Below are 22,502 nucleotides of genomic sequence, written 5' to 3' on the forward strand. Positions count from 1 at the left end.
GTTAGAGAATCAGCAAACTTTTTATTAATTATGATAGTAAGTTCTATGTATGGTTTAATTGAATATTTATAATACTTGATTTTATTATTAATGAATTATATTTCTAAAAAAAAAGTAAACACTTAATTATAGTAGAAATAAGTAAAATGTTTTTACATGGATAAAATACGCTAATAGTTATGGAATAATTTATTACAAATTACAAAATTATACTTTAATCGATAGTCAAAAATTGAATACACTCTGTAATTTCATCACATCACCACATTAATCAAGCACACATAAGTAAAATGCCATGGAAATAGTCTTATATTATTTGCAAATAATTCATTTCTTTTTGTTGAAAGTATGACTTGATTTTCTTTAAGATTTTATTTATACGGAAATAGATATCTATAAAAATTCCGTAACAGTAGAAAAAAGTTTGATTTTCTTTAAGGTTTCATTTATACGGAAATAGATATATATAAAAATTCCGTAACAGTGGAAAAAGGAAAATGAGGAGATTAAAAATTAATTATTTTAAAGAAGAAAGTTAAATTTTTAAAATATTAATGATATTATTAATTTAATTAATTATTTAAAAACCTAAAATGTTATTAATGATATTAATTAAGTTTCCTATTAATTATATTAAAAATAAATTTTAAAAATATAAAAATTATTTTCAATTTTATGGATTAATTTTTTGCCACATAAGCATCTTAATACTATGGAATAGTGCCACAAAAATTCTTATGCCTTAGCTTTTATATATTTATACATAGATAAAAAGAAGAAGATGAGGAAGAAATCAATATACTGGAGTGAACAAAGAAAATTTACAATCAGACTAACAGAGGAATTATTTCAAAATTATTTAAAAATAATATTGAACTGTCAAATTAAAAAAAAAAAAAAATCCATATATATAGTTTTTGAAAATATTACGTTTATAAAATGACAAAAATAGTTAGCGTGGAACGAGCGAGCTAAATAGATTATTTCCATTTTCCACTGTCTCCAAAGCCTTGCCAAAAACCCCATATATGAAAAACCCTAACCCATCACAACTCGCTCTCCCCGAGTTCGCTTCACTGTTCCCTCTCTTGCATTTAATTTCCAGTTTCAAGCTCCTCAATAATGCATAGGCTATCTAAACGCTCCGTTTCTGCTATCCTTCACTCCGGTGGCTCAAATTACCGGAGAAGCGCAGCTGCGGCCTGGCTCGCCTGTTCTTCTGACTTGGCCGATTTGGTACACTTTCCAACTCGCTACTGCTTCTATTATTCAATTACTTTGTTTCGTTTCTAGACTCTGAATCTTCTTTTGTTTTTCGTTTTTTTGAATGTACTCATTGTCTAAAGTGGAGAGCGGATTATAATACTGATATATATATATATATATATATATATATATATATATATATATTGAGTTGTTGTTATTGATTTGTAGGTAGTTCTAGGTTTAGTTGATCTCAAATGGGTTTAATAATAGTTTTTGTACCGGTAATTTGTGATGCTCATATGTTTAAATAATTTGGGACTTACATAATTACTTTTGTTTGTTTAAATAATTTGGGGTTTAACATAATGACTTTTGTCGAATTGTTCCTGTACTTTTAATAAGCTGACATTCCAATCCTGGGGTATCATCGATTCTCAATTGCCAGATTTTTTTTTTTTTTTAAATGAATTTGGACAGTTGAAACTTGCAAATTTGATTTTTTTTTTTTTTTTCCCTCGGGAAAAGTATGCTGTTGTACAATTCCTAGTCTACTTTTGATATTGAATTGCATATATTGCTTGTATATTGTTCTGTTTATTAAGAAATAAAATCCTTCTTTGGAATGTCTATGTTGTTATGTTTACTATCTTGCCTTTTTTTTTTTCTTGAATTAAAGAGCTACGTAATTTATCTGATACCAAATCAAGCTGGCGCTTTGAGCAGGCTGTAGATGGAGATAATAGAGTCAGATGGTACTCATTGTTGACCCCCAGGAATCTGATACCAAATCGAGCTGGCGCTTCAACTCATTTGAACTTGAAACATGGTTTGTTTTTGGGTCATCGGTGTGAGTCCACTGCAGCAGAAACTGATGCATCATCTCCCCCACCGCCAGTGGGTGAAAAATATGAATATCAATCTGAGGTATGATAACAGTTGAACAACAGAGTCAATTCATTTTGCATTGAGTGGAATCAAATAGTTTTAACAATTTTTGAGTGAATGTTGATTACTAGGTGGAAAATTTTGCCCCTGAGAGTGGAAGCAGTGAACCTTTGTGGGACTCATTGGAGGATGGTGATCCCCATATTAATGCAAAAGATGTAGATGAGGGAGAGTTTTATGTGATAGACACAGAGAAATTAGAAAATGTGTTGTCTTTGTTACAGAGCCGCAGTGATGGTTCCTTAGAGTTGAGCCTTGATAGTATGGATTTGGATTTACATGAGGAGTTTATAGTGAAAGTACTGGAAACTCCTCTTGTTTCGGGCGATAATTTGATTAAGTTTTTCAGGTGGGCAATTGAGAAGCCAGAAATTAGTGTGACTAACCGTGTAGTTGATTTGCTTGTTCAATCTATCTGTAGTGACCTTAGGAAGAAAAACGCATATGCATTGTGGGATTTGGTCCAGGATGTTGCTCAGAAGGATGCTGCTGTTCTGAATACTGTGATTCTTAATCAGCTGATAATTTTGTTTTCAAAGTTGGGTAAAGGGAAAGCAGCTTATGAGGTTTTCAACAAGTTTGTGGATTTTGGGTATGTCCCGGATTCAGATACTTATTATTATACAATTGAAGCCCTTTGTAGGCGATCTTTTTTCGACTGGGCTTGGTCAGTTTGTGAGAAGATGCTTAATGCTGAAACTTTGCCTGAGAGTGAGAAAGTCGGTAAGGTTATTTGTTGGTTTTGCAAAGGGAGTAGGGCAAAAGATGCCCATATGGTTTATATGTTGGCAAAGGAGAAGAACAAGTATCCACCTCAGCCTGCAGTCAATTTTTTGATTAGTTTGCTCAGTCAGAAAGATGAAACAGTCAAATTAGCATTGGAGACATTGAATACCTTACCTAGAGAAACACAGAAGCGTGCGATCAAGCCCTTTTCATCTGTTATTTGCGGTTTGTGCAGGATCAAAGATTTGGAAGGGGCAAAAATTTTACTCTGTAAGATGATTGAAGAGGGCCCACCTCCTGGAAATGCTGTTTTCAATTACATTATCAATGGCTATTCCAAGAATGGAGATGTGGGAGAAGCAATAAAGATAAAAAAATTGATGGAAAAGAGGGGGCTGAGGCCGGATCTTTACACCTATACAGTTATTATGAGTGGTTATGCAAGTGGGGGTCAGATGAAGGAGGCTTGTAAAATGCTGTCAGAAGCGAAAAAGAAGCACTCTAAGCTGAGTCCTGTGACTTACCATACACTTATTCGAGGGTATTGCAAACTTGAACAGTTTGACAAGGCTTTGGAGTTAGTAGCAGAGATGAAGGCATTTGGTGTCCAACCTAATGTAGATGAGTACAATAAGTTGATCCAATCTCTATGCTTAAAGGCCTTAGATTGGGAGAAGGCAGAGAAGCTGATGGAGAAGATGAAGGATGATGGCTTGCATTTAAATGGGATCACACGAGGCCTTATAAGAGCAGTCAAGGAGCTTGAAGAAGAAGTAAGCATGGAAGCCTAAATTATTTTTCTCCATCTTGATGTCAATTCAAAATCTCTAATTCTTTTTTCTTTTCTCCATAAGATAAATGAGTTTAAGCTCTGTGCATGTATTCTAGCTTTGTGGGCAGGAATTAGAATGAAAAAGAAGTTTTAATTTGGCTGTTATAGTTCATTTCTTTGATGAAAAAGCTTGATGTTGGAATCAGAGCAAATTGGCTGTGCTTTAATTAGTCTTTCTGAATTTTTATTTTGTTTGTGTGTGTCTGTGTGTTGGGATCAAAACTAATTGGCCGTCTTTAATGTCCGACTTTTTATTTTGTGTATATGTGTGTGTGTGTGCGTGTGTGTGTGAATGTTCATGGCGATGTAGCTTTCAGGCAAGGATGCCTCGTATTACATGAATCCAATTTTCATGAATTTATTTAGGCTTAAGCCCGAGTATTTTCACTGTGTACTTGTCATGAGATCTCCCTCTACTGAGATTTGATTAATTTATGTTATTAATATTTGAGCTTTACATATGATCTTTCCTTTTTGTTGATAACATATTAACAAATATTAAACCCCTAGATCTATATTCCAATGGTGGGTGCATTTCCTAACAATCTGGATTGTGATTGTTGTAGACTGTTTAAGTTGGCCATGCGGATGTCTCAAGTTACTGGAGACCCTGGGAAGATGGCTGCTGTGCTAAGGAACTTAAGCAAGTTCCGAATCAAAGAACTTACCTGATCTGGAAGAAAGGTGCAATAATCCATCTTACAATGCTTTGTTTAGATGTGTATATGAAACACGCATACAAGCATAGGTTTCTTCCCTTCTTTATGAGTTCTTAATTTTTGAATTGGAATAGAAAGGTTGATACCAGTACTTGGACATTTTCAATCCCTATAGATGGAGAACATCTAATTAATTTGACCCATTTTTTAGATTTTTATTTTTGATGTACCTGATTTAATTTGTTGCCGTGATAGTGAAAATCATTGCCCTCATTAGATCTTTTCTGTTTGTCGTTGCATTTGGCTTTACCAATTTGATTCTAAGATGGAGTTTTGCTTGAATGTAACTAGAGAGACTAATTTTGGATTTATGCACATATAGCATATGTATTCCTCTAGTGAATAAACTGCAGCAGCTGTTGATATTCTATGTACGGATTTTGTTGTTCCTTTAAGATTCAATGAGTCTTTCAAGCTTTTCTCATAATTGTGTTGCCCATTGTCTTAATGCAAGAAGATGTCGGCTGTAATGGAAGTTGGCCATCATGGATCGTTTGGGTTAGTCTATCTCAATTAATGAAATTTAGCCTTTTAGTTTATTTTTGGTTATCAGATCTTAGTTTCCAGCATAACCACACACATAATAGCTATTGTTGGCAAGGATTAGCCTTTAGGCTTCAGTTTTGCCAGAAAACAGATCTGGTTTGAGAATTGTCCCATGCTGCAGGTTGAGGACGGATGATGTTAGGAGTAATTCTGGGATTGATTGTGCTTGCCCTACCCGATGTCTTGAAAGCAGCACATTAGATGCCAGCATGGGAATTCACTTGACCATTCTCTTAAGTTAAGATGATCTATGATTGCTGCAGAAATCAACTTGCTGTCGACACTGCTGTTTTGAAGTTATTTTTATGCTCTTGGATCCAGATGTCTTTAACTTTTACAAAATATTCTTCCTCTCTATTTCACATGCACGATCCACAAGGCCCATAACTCACACTTCTCCCTTCTCTTGTCGCTCCTTGAATCTTCCTTACTTGCCAATACCATCCTCTTTCTATTTCCTTCGACCCATCACACCCACATCCCCGTATCTATTTTTATTATTTCTCTATACCAAAATTAAGATGGGTTCAAGAGAGCCTCTTCTGTTATTTCGGAGATTTCTTTAGATCTGTTGAGTTTTTCCTATAAGTATACTTTTCCTCCAGTAATTATGCTTGGGGTGGTTTAAATAATCTGAGATGGGCAAGATGATTTGTGATATAATGTTGTTGATGGATTTTATTGTTGATGAGCTTGTGGGTATATTGATAAGTTGTATGCAGAGAATGGTGGTGCAGAAGATGCATGTTTTTTGTTTGATAAGATGCCTGGTAAAGATTGTATTTTATGAAATGTGATGCTCAATTATCTTTAAGATGTGGGGGATCATTACAGCTGGAAAAGTTTTTTGAGAAAATGAGGAATTACAAAACTAAGCCTAATTTGACTGTGTTTGCCTGTGTTCTTTTTGTTTGTGCTTCAGAGGCAATGCTTGAATTAGATATTCAGCTTCATGGGCTTGCTGTTAGATGTGGGTTTCAGTTTGATTCTATGGTAGCCAACACACTAGTGGCTATGTATTCTAAATGTGGGTAATTTCTTGATGCTTGGAAGCTGTTCAAAACAATGCCATAGACTAGTGTTGTAACTTGGAATGTGGTGGTTGCTGGGTATGTACAAAAATGAGTTTATGAAAGATAGGTATATACAAAATGGGTTTATGAAGCAGGCTTCAAGTTTGTTTTTTGAGATATTTGCTGGTATTGAAACAATGAAACGAACTCGATCACTTTTTTTTTTTTTTTTTTTTTTTTCAATATTTTCCTCCATCAGTTGCTTTTTTTTTTTTCTTGTCAATTGTTCGGTGAAAGCATCTCCACGTCAGCTTTCAACCGGCTCATATCTTAAAACTGGTAAAAAGTGCTTTTATATTAAAATAGGGATTTTTAAATGATGAAATGAAATTTAGAAACAGTAAAGTGATAAGGTCTATATTCTAGGAGCAATGGATGAAAATATGCCGATAAAATCTTAAAGTTGAATGGTAAATTTGTACATTGGGTCTTTCATTTAATGATAATTAATTAGATTGAGGTTTTAATTTCAATAGTATTGGAAATATTTGTTGTGTCTGTTCGTTATCTAGTTGAAGTCTGTCAATTATTCTTTTTAATTATTCCGTATATGTTTTTTAACAATATGTATATTTCTCGTTTGGAATTTATAAGTTCACTTTTCATAAGAAAACTATTAAATTTATATAAGTTACTATAAATTATTGAATAAGTCACTATATTACCTTAATTCTAATTCTATAAGAAAATTATTAAACTTAAATAATAATTGTTGGTAACGTAAAAAGGATAAACATGAAAAAAATATTTATTATTTTTTGAAATTACAAATGTGATAAGTATTTTAGAATAAATTATTTATTTATTGGATTTTCATTTTCCATTGTGTTTATAGGGTTTAATATACACTTATACTCCTGAACTTTGGAATATGTTGCACTTACACTCTAATTTGAACTTTGTAACAACCATACCCTAAAGTGAAAAGTTGAGAGTATTTACACCCCACAATTAAATTGAGGGCTGATTTGCAATAAAAAATATATTTTTATGGAACCGATAACTGAGTTTGGATTAATTTAATTAGAACTTAAACCCAAATTCGAAACAACACTGTTGAAACGAAAAAAAATCAAATTTTAAATTTTCCTCGTCTATCACTCGAATATATTATTGATTATTGCAAAATTTTACTTTCACAAAAAGCAGTTAATTCGTAGAAATCACTTTGAGTTTGAACAATAGTTATTAAAATTGTTATGTTGATTTTCTTTCATTTTAGTTCATATATGTTTATATACGGTGATAAACATATGTGGTATTTGTGTATTAATTTATATATTTATTGTACGTGAGAAGTATAATTGAAAATAAATTTTGGAAAACAAAAATTTTAACAATTTGAAAATTCTAGGATTTGATGAATTTGAAATAATTTATGCATGTTTAGAATTTATGTTGTAACTAACATTAGCCTATGTACTCCATTATCTCGGAATATATTTCTCATTGTTCACAAATAAAAAATGGATTTTTTATTAGGTCTAATGTTTTTTTTTATTGCAAATCAACTTTTAATTTAATTTTAGGGTGTAAACACTTTTAACATTTCATTTAGTATGATTGTGCTAAATTTAAATTAGGGTGTAAGTGCAATAAATTTCTAAATTCAGGATATAAGTGCATATTAAGCCGTGTTTGTAGTATTTTGTTTTATGATTTGTAAAAAGGAGAACCCAATAAAGTATTTAATAATTTTTAAAAGGGCTTTGCTTCTTTGAATATTGAAAAGTTGCCATGCCTAGGCAGTTATATGATTTCATTAGGTGAGTAAAAACAAATTTGAATGTTGAGTTGAAATTTGATAATCAGATTATCTTCAGACAAGAAGATTTCGAACGCATTCTTGGATTAATCTAGAAGGTACGTACGCTTGCCAATTAACTTTTGTTATTTACTCCCTTATTAGTACAAATGAATTTTGAAGTAAATAATTTATTGATAAATGAAAAAATTGGCTAGATTCTGTTTGATGAGAAAATTGCAGAATAAGCACTGTTCATGGCCATCCTCTCCAACACAAAATTTATATTATCCCATGTGACTAATTAAATAGATTTAAGGTATTGTTTAGTGATTTATGTCTGAAGGTGTTCGTTACTTTGGTGTGGATTTGGAACCTGTTAAAGGCAAATTATTTGGTGTTTTCTTTTGTTTTTATTCTTTTATCTTTTTCAAATTTGCTTTTTCTTTGTTTCAATTTATAAATTTTTAGTATTTTTTTCTTATATGTATGCTTAAGAATATTTTACTTGTATTTCTTGTTGCCTATTGAAATTACTAATCTTTGAAAATAATTTTATATTGTATAAAATTTCAGTGGTATTCTAAAAATATTAGAAATATTTTCTACCCCAAAAAATTATTATATTGTATTTCAATATTTAATCTTTGAAAATAATTATTATAAGTTATATGAATTTGTATTGCTATTCTATTTCTAATAAAATAAAAAACATTACCTAACAAAAAAATTAAAAATATTTAATTTGTTAATGAATTATGACGGTATTTTTTGTGAGTTTAAACTTAATATTTCTACTAACTTTCAAGCATTGAATTTTAATTAATATGTAATTTTTGCAAGTAATTATTTTATGTTGTTTAAAATATTAGTGTTATTCTAAAAAATGAGAAATACTTTCTGAAAAATTAGAATAATTTAATTTATTGATGTAAATTTTAAACATTTATTTTCTTTAATTCATGTTTTATTTTTTCAACTCGAATACTTACTTATATGTTTTTTATATTTCATTTTTAATTATTATTTTATTTAGTTTTTATTAAAAAAAATCAAACTATCATGTTTATGACTTATTTGAAAATTAAAATTATATATTTTTTAATGTTATCATTTTTCTATTTATTACTGTGTAGTTATAATATTTAGTTATATATATATATATATATATATATATATATATATATATATATATATATATATAGATTGATTAACACTAATAATAATATTAATGGTTTTTATTAGTTTTTTATAAAATAATTTTGTGAAGTTTCTACAAGTATATTTAAAATTATCTAAATATATTTTATAAAAATAAAGGCAGATAATTGTCCACAATTATTTTGTTATTCCATTGATAATATTATCATATTGCCCACCATATTTTATAATAATTGATATTACATAGTGAAAAAATATACTGAACCTTTAATACTTTTTAAATTCACTTTTATTCTATTTTCCTTTCATATAAATAATCAAATAAATTGTATGCGAAAAAGATAGACCTAATAACAAAAAAGAAAATATACACAATTTGATTCTAACATATGTGTAAATAAAAAGAAAATACGAAAAGGCAAGAAAAACTAAAAATAAAAACAAAACAATTGGATGTAATAAATTAAAATCAAGAAAAATCTAATGTGATTAAATTTTGGGATATACAGAGCTTTAATATTACTATGTTGGCTAAACAACGCTGCCGATTATGTCATGATGAGAATTCCATTCTCTATCGTTTCTTGAAAGCCAAGTATTTTCCAAATTATTCTTTCTTTTTGGTAAAAAAGGAGAGAGCAAAGCTCTAAGAAGACATAGTTAATCTAGTGTAAGATACACCCATACTATCATGAAATAGCCAGTCTGCCATTCCTGAAGGAGGATCTCTGAGGTAGTGTGTTCCTAAGGGATAGGTTCTTTCACACTCAGCCAAATAATCTACGCATTGATTTGCTTCTCTATAAACGTGCTTGATAACACAGCTGTTAATTAAACTGGTGAAACAACTGCTGAATCACAAGCACTAGCTGTTGTACTGCCCCTGCAGATAGAACGGATGCTGAAATAAGCTGGACAGCAGTCAAACTGTCACACTCCACTTGGATATCTCCTATCCCTAAGCCTATAGCCATCTGAAGGCCTTCCAGAACTTCCAACAGTTCAGCATTTGGAATAGAACAGGAGCCAATATTTGCAACAAAACCTCCAAGCCACCGTCCAGCATTGTGCCGGAGAAGACCACCACCATAAGCAGATTGTCCCCTTTGCATTAAATTCACCCGTCCAGCACATTTGTGACCCCTTCCATTTCCAAATTAAATTCCACCTCTTTGCCTTGTCCGGTTCCCGCAGCTCAGCTACCCAACTATAGGCTGATTTGATGGAGAATTTTCCTGAGCTTCTGAGTCTCCAATAGATGGTATCGCTACCTCTTTCCGGCGAAGGGGGTAGGATAGCTACAATACAAGCAAGAATAGAGTTAGGAAGAAAAGCATTAAATTTATCCCAATTCCATGAATCATTAACAACATAGTCTGCAACAAAATCATCCCTAATATTTATAGGGATCTCTAAATTAGCCACTTGGATGAGAGAAACATCCTCCAAAACCCATCTATCTTTCCAAAATTTAGTACCAAGGCCATTGGCAATAGTAATCATTGAACAATTAGAAAAATTATCCCAAAAATTGACAACACCCTTCCAAAGTAAAGAAGTGTTATTTTTCTGTGAAGAGTCTAAGAAACCCAAATCTGCTTGCACTTTATATTTACTCTTAAGAACTTGAGTCCAAAGGGACTCGATGTCGGTTTTTAGACCCCATCCAATGTTTATCAAAAAGGCTTCATTAAGCAATCTTAAGTCTCGCATTCCTAAGCCTCCTGTATCCTTTGATTGAGTGATATCCCTCCAAGGCATAAAGCTTCTTCTTCTGGTTAGAGGATCCCCAAATAAAGCTCCTACAAGCTTTATCAATATCCGAGCACACTCGAGCAGGGAGTTTTGTGGTCTGTATTGTGTATTGTGGCATGGTCGCTACAACAGAGCTCGCAAGAGTAATTCTACCTGCCAGGAGAGATGAGAAGCATTCCACTCAGATAATTTCTTATAAGCATTATCGAGAATATAAGAATAAGACGAAATTTTAACCCTTCCATGAAGAAGAGGCACATCAAGATACTTCCCTAAATTATCCGTAGATTGAAAATTCAATTGTCTGCTTAATTGGCCTTTAAGATTGCCTGGAACATTGCACGAGTAAAAAACCTGAGTTTTGGAAGCATTCACTTTTTGACCCGAACACATGCAAAAATCACCAAGAACCCTTTGAATGACTGTAACTTGATCCAAGGATGCCTCCGCAAGTAAAATCATATCATCCGCAGAGAACAAATGGGAAAGAGGTGGACCTCTTCTCGAGAGTTTTACAGGTTTCCACCTGCCTTGATTTACTGCCTGCATAATAGCATGAGACAAACGTTGTAAACAAATAACAAAAAGATAGGGGCTTAAAAGGTCTCCCTGTCTAAGTCCTCGGGATGGGCAAAACTTGTTTGAAACGCTTCCATTCCAATAAACCTGCATAGACAAAGATGTAATACACATCATAATAGCAGAGATAAATAAATCAGGCAAACCAATATCCTTCAAGGAATCATGTAGAAAACTCCATCTAATTCGATTATAAGCCTTCTCTAGGTCTACTTTAATAGCCATCAATTTCTTACGAATTTTCCTATTTCTCATAGTGTGAATCACTTCTTGGGCAATAATAATATTATCTGTAATATGACGCCCAGGAACAAAACTCGTCTGAGTGGGGCTAATAATATGAGGTAAAACTAATTTTGATCTATTAGCCAAAGATTTAGTTATTATTTTATAACTAACATTAGATAAACTAATTGGCCGAAATTGAGAAAAATAGATAGGACTGGTAACCTTAGGAATAATAACTAAAAGAGTATCATTTTACGTTCTCACTCAAAGAGCCACCTCCTAAAAATTTTTCTATCTCTGTACATATCGAATTACCAACTAAGCTCCATTGATGTTGGAAGAAGCCCGCATGGAAACCATCCGGTCCAGGGGCCTTCCATGGCTTCATATCAAATAAAGCTGGTTTAATCTCTGCAAAAGAAGTCAGAAGCAGTGAAATCATAATGAGAGCTTAAGAGAGGAGGGAAACAACCTTGTAAGAAGAAGGTTGGAGATACATCCATCTCTTCCGTGTAAAAAGAACATCGGAGAGATGTGCTCCAAAATAAAGAAAATGATGAGAGGTCATTAATATTCGAAGAGAAGTGCTTAAAAAAAAAAACAATTAAAATTCATTTGCTAGATTGATGAGAAGTGCATCAATATTTAATGAGAAGTGCATCAAAACGATGAGTTGGAGAGAGGTGCTTCAACAAAATTAATTGAATAGAGATGCTTCAGATGCTATATTAAAAAATTTTAATGGTTAATTATTATAATAAAAAATATTATGTTTGAATTAAGAGAGAATGTTAAGATTAATTCAAAATAATATTAGTAAAAATATTTTGAGATTTCAATTTTATTTAGTGCAGATTTTCTGCATAGAATTTGATATTTTTGTTATTAAGATTAATGATTTTTAGAAGTATTTTTAAGTCTTATTTGATTCACTCGTAGGTCCATAAATAAGCATATTTTTTTGTTAATTCAATGAAGTGCAAAACATTATTAATCATCTTGTTTATTTCCATTCTTCCTTCCAAAATCTCAACATCCCCGGCCTGATTTTTGATTGCTGTAATCCAGTTCCGTCTCCTTCTCTGGACAGCTTTAAGGTGAAAATAAGTAGTATTCCGGTCACCGCAAGTAATCCATTGATCACGTGATTTTTGGTACCAGATTAACTCTTCTCCATGAAGAATAGGTCCATTTCTCTTTTTAACTCCATTTCCAAATTAAAAAGAAAAGGATTATCTCTGATTTCCAAAGCCCGCTGTATACCTGCAAGACGAGATAAGAGTTTTTTTTTTTTTTTTTTTTTTTTTGTGTCTATAAACATTTCCAAAAATGTTAGCATTCCAGTTCAACAAACTTTGAGATAAAGTAGAAATATTCTCAGACAGAGATATAGAATGTTTCCAAACCGAGCCAGCAAATTGATTAAATTCTGCATGAGTAAGCCATGCAGCTTGGAAACGGAAAGTTGATCTGCTATTGACCCGATTCGCCTCGTCCATGAGTTTAACTAGAATAGGCCTGTGATCAGAGGATATGCGAGCTAGATGGAGAAATGTGTAATCGGGTAACCTTAGATTCCAAGCTTCATTACATAGTGCTCTATCAAGTCTCTCCAGGAGGGTACCCCTTTTCCATGTGAAACGAGCTCCCCTATAACCCATAGCCACCAATTTAGACTGTAAAAACCATTGAGAGAAATTTTTATCGATGCCTGATCGGTGTTGAGATCCCCCAAAACTTTCTTCCTTGCTTTTGATAGCATTAAAATCCCCGATAAGAAGCCAAGGATTAACAACTGTAGTCATGAGTTGGTCTAGCTCATCCCAAAGACCCTTTCTTTTTTGAATATGAGGATTTGCATAAATGGCTGTAGCTTCCATCAAACAGTTACGATTTTATATGAATCCACTGCTTATTATTACTGAGAATGACCATATCCCATCCATTTTTCCAACAAATCCAAATCCCACCTGAAAAACCAGAAGCTTCTATTCTATGAGAATAATTATAACCTATTTTCTTAATAACTTCATCTGCTTTCTCCCCACTGATTCTAGGCTCCAAGAGGATAATAATATTAGGCTTATGAATCACTAAAAAAGCTTTAAGGGTCCTAAAGAAAGAGGAGCTGCCTGCTCCTTGACAATTCGGATTACTCAAGCGAGATGGGTAATTGATAAAGAATTGCGATGGCCGGTCTAAAATGGGAGTGAAATTCGGATTTGGAAGGATAAAAGGCTTCCTAATTGGCGAGAACCAAGAATTATATCCTCTCCAACTTTTATTCCTGCAAATTCTTTAGTTAGTGAATTAATGGATCACGAGATTTGTTGTCGGGATACAACTCTTATTCGTTCTTTATTCACTCCAGTTGAGGCATCTTTGGTATGTGCTATTCCTCTCTCCAGAAGAAGAGCCTCAAATTAACTTATTTGGATACCAAATAAGAATGGATTATTTTCGGTTAAAACTGTTAGAAAATGGGGGAGGAGAGCTGGTTTTAGAATTTTAAAAGATACAACAAAAAGTATTATCTTAAACACATAACAAAGAAGAGATAAAGATGAAGGGGAAAAACATAAATTCATTACTCATAGTAAAAGGATTTACAAAGCATAAAAAACAAAGTTTTTGTCTTCTTCTTCTTCATTCTCATAGCTATCCAGCTCTCTCCTCTTTCTCTTTTTTCCTTCTCTCAAATCTGTGCCAGCAGCTACATTTATACAAAGAAATGCAATCTAGTTTTTACCAACTCTCTACCAAACCCAATAACTTGAGTTAAATTAAACTAAGTAAGCTTTGCTGCCATCATCTTGTTCAAGTTTACGAGAAAGGAAATTATCAAAAACACAAGATGAATGACATGTGACAGCCAAAGTGTCATTATTGCCAACAAAAACAGCTTATCAGTTAGCTCTTGGTTCGACAATGGAGATTAATGAAGTTGGTCCTTCTATTGATACGGAAACATCCTTTTAAAAGAAGGTCTGGAAACATCAGGTTCCTCAAAAGGTGAAGCATTTTATCAACCGAGACATACAATGATTGTCTACCAACAAAAATTAATCTTAGGAAAAGAGAAATGGAAGTTGATCCAATCTGTATCAATTGCGGTGAAGCATCTGAAGTGCCTTCATGTTTTGCTCGATTGTCCTTTTGCAAGATTGGTGTGGCGATTATGTCCTTTACTATTAAATTTCAATGAAACTTTTCTTTCTTTAAGTTGCTGGTTGAAAGATGTTTCGCTTAATTTGATGGATGGACAACTGGCTCTTCTCGTTATGGTCATATGGGCTTTCTGGATAGCAAGGAACTTGATGATATTCCAGAGTAAGCAAATGTCCATTTTGCAGGTATCTAGTCTTGTTGTTTCATTGCTATCGGAATTCTAGCACTTGCAGAAGTGAAACAGATACAACTCTACATGCTTGCGCAGCACCGGAATCTTAAACTGCTGTTGTTGTGCATCGATGGATAGCCCCCTGTGATGATCTGATGATTAAAGTTAATACTGATGCAGCTGTTCAGGCAGGGCTGCTTGTGGTTATATATCGGTTTGTGGCACGCCACTGTAGAGGGAAAACAATGGCGGTAGGAATTCACATATTAGCTATTTCTTTATCTCCTGAAAACGCTGAAGCAGAAGCTATTTTGTTTGCTCTTAACCGCGTTGTTGACCTTGGTTTTTCTCGAATCATGATTGAATCTGACTGCCAGGTGCTTGTAAACCATTTGAGAAGTAGTGAAGCTCCAGCAACCGAGTTTGGCACACAAATTCTGCAAATACTTTCTTTGGTTCGTGTTTTTTTTTTTTTCTTTCTTTCTTTCAAAGCTCTTTTGCTAGTAGTCTCTCTTCTGTTATTGAGGAGCATGTATGGACTGAGGATCTTCCTCATCCTTTTCATTCTATTGTTATGGCTAATTTAGTCGTTTCTCCGTCTTAATGAAATTCATCAAATTTCCAATGGGTTTAAAATTTTTCAAAAATAATATTTTTTAATTGTTGTGTATTGAATTTTAATATTTAATTTTTAAAAGTATTTGTTTTATACTGTATGAAATTTAAGTATATTATTCTAAACAAATAGAAATAATTTTTTGAAAAAAGAATTAAAGATTATTTTAATCATAATATTTTAGATGTATAAATATCGCGCACGGAAATTTAGCTAATTATATCTCATCCTCGAGTAACGAAGAAAAAAAAAAAAAAAAAAAAAAAAAACCTTGACCTTCAAACTTATCTTATTCCTAGATAGGATATGCTATCCAAACACACAGTAACTTTTCGCAAGCTCCGCGTTCTGTGCTGTGTTGAGAAGATTATAAAATCAAAAACAAAACCCACATTGTATATTTAACTGTTTGTCAGTCCTCAAATTCTCTATTAAGCCCCGAAATTTTCTTAAAGGGAAACGCTTTTTGGCTGTTTCTGCACTGAGAAGTGCTTTCTTTAGAAGTCACTGTAAGTTTTTTTTACCTTTCTGTAAAAAACCATGAGATTTAATCTCTTGAGCTGCAGCGTATAAAAGATTTTTTGTCCTCCAGATAAAATGCGCTTGCTGTGGTAGAGTATTCTCACCTTACGGCTTATGCAACCTCTTTTTAACACTACAATTTTTTCTAACACTACAATTTTTTCTTTCCCTCTTATTTTGAAATGGTTGTGAGGTGTGAGCGTGTGAGTATGAGGTCACATGGCAGATTGGATATTTCTTTATTTTGAGCATTATTTTTGGGTGATTTTGCTACAACCTTCTATAGGTTTAAAATTGATTCAAATGGTTTGTTTTTCTTCTCAGATTCTGAATTAAAATGGGAGAATCAGTGGACGCTATGGAAGAGGACATAGGAAAGAGTAGAAAGAGCGAGAAGCTCTCGAATGGGTTTGATATGGATATAGATATGAATGATGATGATGATGATGATTATGATTCTGATGCTGATGTTAATTTTATGGAATTAAACTCTAGCTTACGCGAAATGGGTGAAGAAGGCGTTAAAGATTTCTGTGAAAGGGCCGCAACTTCATTTTTCAAAGAGTATGGTTTAATTAGTCACCAGATAAACTCCTACAATTACTTCATCCACAATGGTTTGCAGAAGGCCTTTGATTCGTTTGGGGAGTTGGTTGTTGAGCCTGGATATGATCCATCCAATAAAGGAGAGAATGAATGGCGATATGCTTCTATTAGGTTCGGAAAGGTAACGGTTGACAAACCAAGCTTTTGGGGTGGTGCAGATGGTAGTGAACATGTAATGCTACCTAGGCATGCTAGACTCCAAAATATGACATATTCGTCGAGGATGAAAGTGAATGTTACTGCTGAGGCGAGTACAATAATTTACTTTATAACGTTTAACTTTGAGTTTCTCCCTGTTTTTTTGCATCTGTTATTTATGCTTTGCTTGGATATGGTATGTGCTTTATTTGATGGGGGTGTTTCCCGATACATAACACTCAATTTTAACGGACTAAAGCTAGAAGTTATATTAATTAAGGCTTTATAAATGAAGTTTTGATATTATTGCTTTGTGTTGGTTCACGAATAAAATTGGGATTTGCTTAAGCTTGAGGGGCATTCAAATATATATATTTTTTTTTTACGTTCATAAATTTTCTGCTCTGTTTGGGGCTCACAGATTTTGAATATTATTCAACTGTTTTGTTTGTTAGTGGATATATTGATAGAGAGATAAAGATGCAGCCCCCTAACATTTTCATAGTCTGAACATCTTTTATTTTTTCTTTTCCTGTTTGAGTTTGCAACCATGGCATGTTCTTTTCTGTTTGCCATTTTCTGAGGAAGAATGCTCTGGAGAATGTTATAGATTGATTTCTCCTCTTATTAAGAATTTTTCAATTTCTGTTATTTTTCTGCAAAAAATCAGTTGTACACTCAGAAAGTCATTAGAGACAAGTTTAAAACTGGGAAAGATTAGTTTGTTGACAAGGTGGTTCTGAGTACTGATAACAGCAATATTATAATTGGGAGGATCCCTGTGATGGTGATGACTGATCTTTGCTGGATGAAGACAGCTGAAAGATCTGATTGTGACTTTGATCATGGAGGTTATTTTTTGATCAAGGGTGCAGAGAATGTGAGTCTAAAGTTTGCTATTAGTTTTTTCCTTTTCTTTTTTTTGATAACGTAGTTAAGCTTACATTTCCCAAAATTCGGCATATCAGGAGGCATTTTATGCCTATGGAATGCATTTTTTTTATTTGATTTCAAATGAAAACCCAAACTAATCTTTTCCCTTCCCTGAAGCTTGGAATGCAAGATGACAAGTACTTATAAGAATTAGGTATGTCAAATTATTAGTTATTTGAATTGCTTGTCCTTGGTTTAGATTTGCTGTAATCACTAACCATTCTTCTTTTCTATATTGTGTAGAAATACAATAAATTTTTGTTAGGGTTTGCTATATTAGTCTATTAATTTTGCAGTCTATTTTTTCACACAAGTGATGCACCTTCATTGAAGGATCGCGTAATTGGTTTTAAAACAATTTTATTCCCCAAATATTTTGATTTCTATCCTTTTCTTATTGCAGGTTTTTATTACACGAGCAAATTTGTTTGAAGAGACTATGGATTTCAAATATTCAGGGATGGACTGTTTCATACAAGTCCGAAATTAAGACGAATAGGATAATTGTTAGACTAATGGATCTTTCTAAACTTGAGGACATTAAAGGAGAAAAGAAAGGCCTCACTGTATATTTTTTGTCAACAGAGATTCCTGTATGGATATTGCTTTTTGCACTCGGCCTCACTTCGGACAAAGAAGTTATAGATTTGATTGATTATAGTACAGGAGATGCCAGCATTATAAATATTCTTTGCCTCAATTCATGATGCTGATGAGAAATGTGAACAGTCACAAGGATAAAGAAGCTCTTGGATATGTGATTAAACAAATACCGGAAACTAGATTCCCACCAGGGGAAACTGAAGACTGCATTAGCCTATATCTGTTTCCCAGTCTGCATAGCCCTAGGCAAAAGGCTCGGTTTCTGGGTTACATGGTAAAGTGTCTCTTGCAGGCATATAGTGGCCAAAGAAAGTGTGATAATCGGGATAGTTTTAGGAACAAGAGACTTGAGTTGGCTGGTGAGTTGCTTGACCTTGATCTAAAGTACACATTGCACATGCATGGAGGCGGATGGCCAAGGCTCTGCAAAAAGACCTCTATGGAAATCATGATGTGCGCCGAATTGAGCATTATCTGGATGCTTCTTCTATGGTCACAAATGGTCTATCGAGAACATTCTCAACTGGGGCATGGTCACATCCGTTCAAGTGGATGGAAAGAATATCTGGTGTTGTGGCAAATCTGGGGCATACAAGTCCCATTGCAAACACTGGTTGATTTGCAAAAAACACGACAGCAGGTTCAGTACACAGGGAATGTTGGGGATGCTAGATACCCGTAAGTCAACAGTAGTTGTTTCTCATGCACTATATCAATCTGATATACTAACTGTATAGCCAAAATAAACTGCAGTTGATTGATTGGTTAACTACATAATTCATATATGATTCACCATATGCTGACTCTTGGAAACCTGGATAATTGTTAAGAAGGGTAAGGTCAAACCATTGTTGGCAAAAAGATTTTGCATCTTTGTGGAGATATTGAATTGTATATGCTCCAGCAAATACATCTCGTATCTAGAATATAACACTTGGTTTGCTCATATGAAATGTTTGGCAATTTCTGCTTCTTTTTTCTCCTAATATAATGTTACTGCATGCAGGCACCCTTCTCATTGGGTAGGGTTAGCTTTCTTTCTACTCCGGATGGGGAAAACTGTGGACTTGTCAAGAATTTGGCCATTACTGGACTTGTCAGTACAGAGATATGGGTTGGAGTCTGAAGATTCTGATTTGGTTGTAGCTGAGCTTAGACATTTGCGACAGAAGAAGAAATTGCCTCGACAGGTTCTCCTTTTCAATATATCAATGATACTAAACTTTTAGTTGTTTGAGTGCTAAAGCCATTTTGCGGGCCTATGGTAGAGAGTTGAGAGAGTTTGATTGTGTGACCTGAGCTGCTCTTTTTTTTTTATGTGGTTGTTTTTGTTGCTTTCCTGATGTATTTGGTATTGATTTCTGATAGGTGGAAATCAAAAGAGAAGAACAGCAAAAAGAAGTACGCATATTTTCTGATGCTGGAAGGATTCTACGTCCCCTTTTTTTGTTGAGAATTTACATAAAATAAAAGCATTTAAAGATGAAAATTTCACCTTTCAATCTCTACTGGACAAGGGAATTACTGAATTTGTTGGAACCAAAGAAGAAGAGGACTGCAGCACTGCATGGGGTATCAAATTTCTCATAGCAGGAGTTGATAAGAAGCAACCTTTGAAGTTCACGCACTGTGAACTTGACATGTCCTTTTTATTAGGTTTAAGTTGTGGAATCATTCCCTTTGCCAATCATGACCATGCAAGAAGAGTTCTATACCAGTCTCAAAAACATTCTCAGCAGGCTATTGGCTTTTCCACAACAAATCCCAACAGTAGAGTGGACACTTTGTCTCATCAATTGCACTATCCTCAGAGGCCACTTTTTCGGACAGCGACTGCAGATTGTCTTGGAAAACCTAGATACACACAAGCATGAGGCCATCATGAAATGCTGCCGAAGCCAGAATTGTTTAATGGCCAGAATGCTATTGTAGCAGTCAATGTTTATCAAGGATACAACCAAGAGGAGTCCTTGGTAATGAATTGTGCCTCTTTGGAGCAGGGTATGTTTCGCTCGGAACATATCAGAAGTTATAAGGCTGATGTTGATAATAAGGAATCATTAGACAAAAGGCGAAAGTTTGAAGATACTGTAAATTTTGGGAAGATATAGAGTAAAATTGGCCGTGTTGACAGCCTTGATGATGATGGTTTTCCTTTCATTGATCCAAAATTTACAAAATGGTGATATTGTTATTGGGAGGTTTGCAGAATCTGGGGCAGATCATAGTATAAAATTGAAGCACACAGAAAGGGGTATGGTCCAAAAAGTTGTATTATCTTCCAATGATGAGGGAAAAAGTTTTGCTGCGGTTTCTCTGAGACAGGTATGTTTGTGAACACATGACATTTATAGCACATGTATGAATTTAACATCTGTATGTATGTGACTATATACTCTTGCATGTTTTCCTACATACTCGTACATGCACACATGACATATCCACATGGTAGATTATACTCTGATTATCTAGCCTTTTGCTTTGTTATATGATATCAGAAAATAATTACTTGCTCATAGGTTAAGCGTCCGACTTACAACTGCAGGTTCGTTCTCCATGTCTTGGAGACAAATTCTCTAGCATACATGGACAAAAGGGTGTTCTAGGCTTTTTGGAGTCCCAAGAGAACTTCCCCTTCACAAAAACCGGAATCGTTCCTGATATTGTTATAAATCCACATGCATTTCCTTCACGACAAACTCCGGGTCAACTCTTAGAGGCTGCTTTAGGAAAGGGAATTGCCTGTCGCGGTCCAATGAGATATGCCACCCCTTTCGCCGAACTGTCTGTTGAAGCCATCACAGATCAGCTTCACAGGTGACAATGCCTCTGATTCATGTCATAATATGCATTGCACCATGCAGAAATTGTTGATACATAACGTTTTCAAAATTTTATTTTATCCAAGTTGCTTTAGAGTTTAGGAATGAGAGAATGCGAATGTGGGTCATTTCTGAGTTTATGCCCGTACAGATAATTTTTATATTTGAGCTGTTCACTTGCACAAGTATCTGTGTGTTTCTCCTTGTTTTGAATAAATGATAGCCAGGATGATTTGTTCTATTGAATGTGCATGACAGAGCTGGATTTTCAAGATGGGGAAATGAGAAAGTTTGCAATGATCGAACCGGTGAAATGGTTCATTCTCTCATATTTATGGGACCAACATTCTACCAGCAGTTAGTTCACATGGCTTAAGACAAAGTAAAATTTCGCAACACGGGGCCTGTCCATCCACTTACCAGGCAGTCTGTTGCAGACCGGAAGCGTTTTGGTGGTATCAAGTTTGGTGAGATGGAGCGTGACTGCCTCATAGCTCACGGTGCATCTGCAAACCTGCATGAGCGACTTTTTACTCTCAGCGACTCTTAGCAGATGCATATTTGCCAGACTGCAAAAATTTCACGAATGTGATTGAACGGACAGTGCCACAAAGCCGCAAGATTAAGGCCCCTTATTGCAGAATTTGTGAATCTGCTGATGATACTGTGAAGGTTAATTTACCTTATGGGGCCAAGGTATTATGCCAGGAGCTTTTCAGCATGGGTATAAGTCTGAAGTTTGAAACTCAGCTTTGCTGAGTTGGTAAGGGTTTTGTGCTGTTGTGACTTGTCTATGGGCTTACTCAGCTTTCTAACCTGTACATGTTTTAATTGCATATTCCCCAATGACTATGTTACGTATAGAGTTAAAAAAATGATATACATATTTTTTAATTTACATGTTTTTGATCGGTAACAAGTTTTAAAAAATAATTAACTTATTTCAACAATAAGAAAGAAGTTATTAGACAGTGGCTCCAACGGGCGCTTTTAGGTAGCATTACTCTTTTTTTCTTTTTAATTTTAAAAATTAAAAGGATTAATGAAATCCCGAATAAAAACATCAACAAGTTTTATACTTAAAAATAATAATAATTTTAGAGCATTCCATATCCTCTCCTGAAAGGAGAGGTATGAAGACCGATAGGGAGAGGAAGGTTTGAGCGATAGCGAGAGGTATGTAAGTGACTCGACCAACCCTTGAACCTAGCCTATAGAGAAGCCATCAAAACCAAAACTAACTCTCCCGAAAATGAAACTAAAACTTAACCCCTTTGGGGGGGGGGGGGGGGGGGGGGGGGGGGGGGTGGGTTATGGGGTTGGTTTGTAGGGGGTGGTTCAGTATATATACCAGCTACAACCAGCAGAAGAATCATCCAGAACCAACTAGGAAAAAAAAAAAAAAAAA

General features: G+C 34.1%; 2 protein-coding genes and 1 pseudogene across 6 annotated transcripts; 2 read left to right on the plus strand and 1 right to left on the minus strand.

The window, feature by feature from the left end:
* The first annotated feature begins 952 nt into the window (after positions 1 to 952).
* LOC105629129 (Tetratricopeptide repeat (TPR)-like superfamily protein) lies at positions 953 to 5,863 on the plus strand. 4 transcript variants are annotated; one of them, XR_001046594.4, is made up of 6 exons: positions 954 to 1,236; positions 1,930 to 2,130; positions 2,223 to 3,650; positions 4,276 to 4,393; positions 4,886 to 4,926; positions 5,096 to 5,863. XR_001046594.4 is itself a non-coding variant. In XM_012210658.4 (4 exons), the coding sequence occupies exons 1-4, from the start codon at positions 1,123 to 1,125 to the stop codon at positions 4,282 to 4,284; spliced, it is 1,752 nt and encodes a 583-aa protein (XP_012066048.1). In that variant the 5' UTR covers positions 954 to 1,122; the 3' UTR covers positions 4,285 to 4,649. The 4 variants fall into 4 exon arrangements, 2 of the variants coding, with proteins under 2 accessions (XP_089582176.1, XP_012066048.1); XR_001046595.4 differs by lacking the exon at positions 4,886 to 4,926; XM_012210658.4 differs by lacking the exons at positions 4,886 to 4,926; positions 5,096 to 5,863 and having other exon boundaries at positions 4,276 to 4,649.
* Positions 5,864 to 9,779: 3,916 nt separating this feature from the next.
* Positions 9,780 to 13,394, minus strand: LOC149493567 (uncharacterized). The gene is made up of 5 exons (XM_089725941.1): positions 12,869 to 13,394; positions 11,771 to 11,925; positions 10,861 to 11,373; positions 10,121 to 10,761; positions 9,780 to 10,056 (listed from the first exon to the last, which is right to left on the minus strand). Exons 1-5 carry the CDS (start codon positions 13,392 to 13,394, stop codon positions 9,780 to 9,782), a joined length of 2,112 nt encoding a protein of 703 aa, XP_089582067.1.
* A 2,693-nt stretch (positions 13,395 to 16,087) lies between these two features.
* On the plus strand, positions 16,088 to 22,013 carry LOC105629194 (DNA-directed RNA polymerases IV and V subunit 2-like; annotated as a pseudogene). The gene is made up of 7 exons (XR_016322590.1): positions 16,088 to 16,845; positions 17,407 to 17,627; positions 18,073 to 18,950; positions 19,279 to 19,462; positions 19,641 to 20,597; positions 20,818 to 21,089; positions 21,353 to 22,013. The product of XR_016322590.1 is annotated as a DNA-directed RNA polymerases IV and V subunit 2-like (transcript).
* The last annotated feature ends 489 nt before the right edge of the window (positions 22,014 to 22,502 follow it).

This window comes from Jatropha curcas, chromosome 9 (genome assembly GCF_041381405.1).
Source record: "Jatropha curcas cultivar XTBG-Jc1 chromosome 9, XTBG_Jcur_1.0, whole genome shotgun sequence".
Classification (NCBI taxonomy): domain Eukaryota; kingdom Viridiplantae; phylum Streptophyta; class Magnoliopsida; order Malpighiales; family Euphorbiaceae; genus Jatropha; species Jatropha curcas.

What these genes read in the sequence shown, in the direction of transcription:
- LOC105629129 (XM_089726050.1), top strand. Translation starts at nt 1,123, where the DNA reads ATGCATAGGCTATCTAAACGCTCCGTTTCTGCTATCCTTCACTCCGGT. An exon ending in CTTCTGACTTGGCCGATTTG is followed by an intron (nt 1,237 to 1,929) that starts GTACACTTTCCA and finishes CGCTTTGAGCAG; the next exon opens with GCTGTAGATGGAGATAATAG. An exon ending in AATATGAATATCAATCTGAG is followed by an intron (nt 2,131 to 2,222) that starts GTATGATAACAG and finishes GTTGATTACTAG; the next exon opens with GTGGAAAATTTTGCCCCTGA.
- LOC149493567 (XM_089725941.1), bottom strand. Translation starts at nt 13,394, where the DNA reads ATGGAAGCTACAGCCATTTATGCAAATCCTCATATTCAAAAAAGAAAG. An exon ending in GTGGCTCTTTGAGTGAGAAC is followed by an intron (nt 11,374 to 11,770) that starts GTAAAATGATAC and finishes TTGTCTATGCAG; the next exon opens with GTTTATTGGAATGGAAGCGT. An exon ending in CTTCTCATCTCTCCTGGCAG is followed by an intron (nt 10,762 to 10,860) that starts GTAGAATTACTC and finishes ATATTGATAAAG; the next exon opens with CTTGTAGGAGCTTTATTTGG.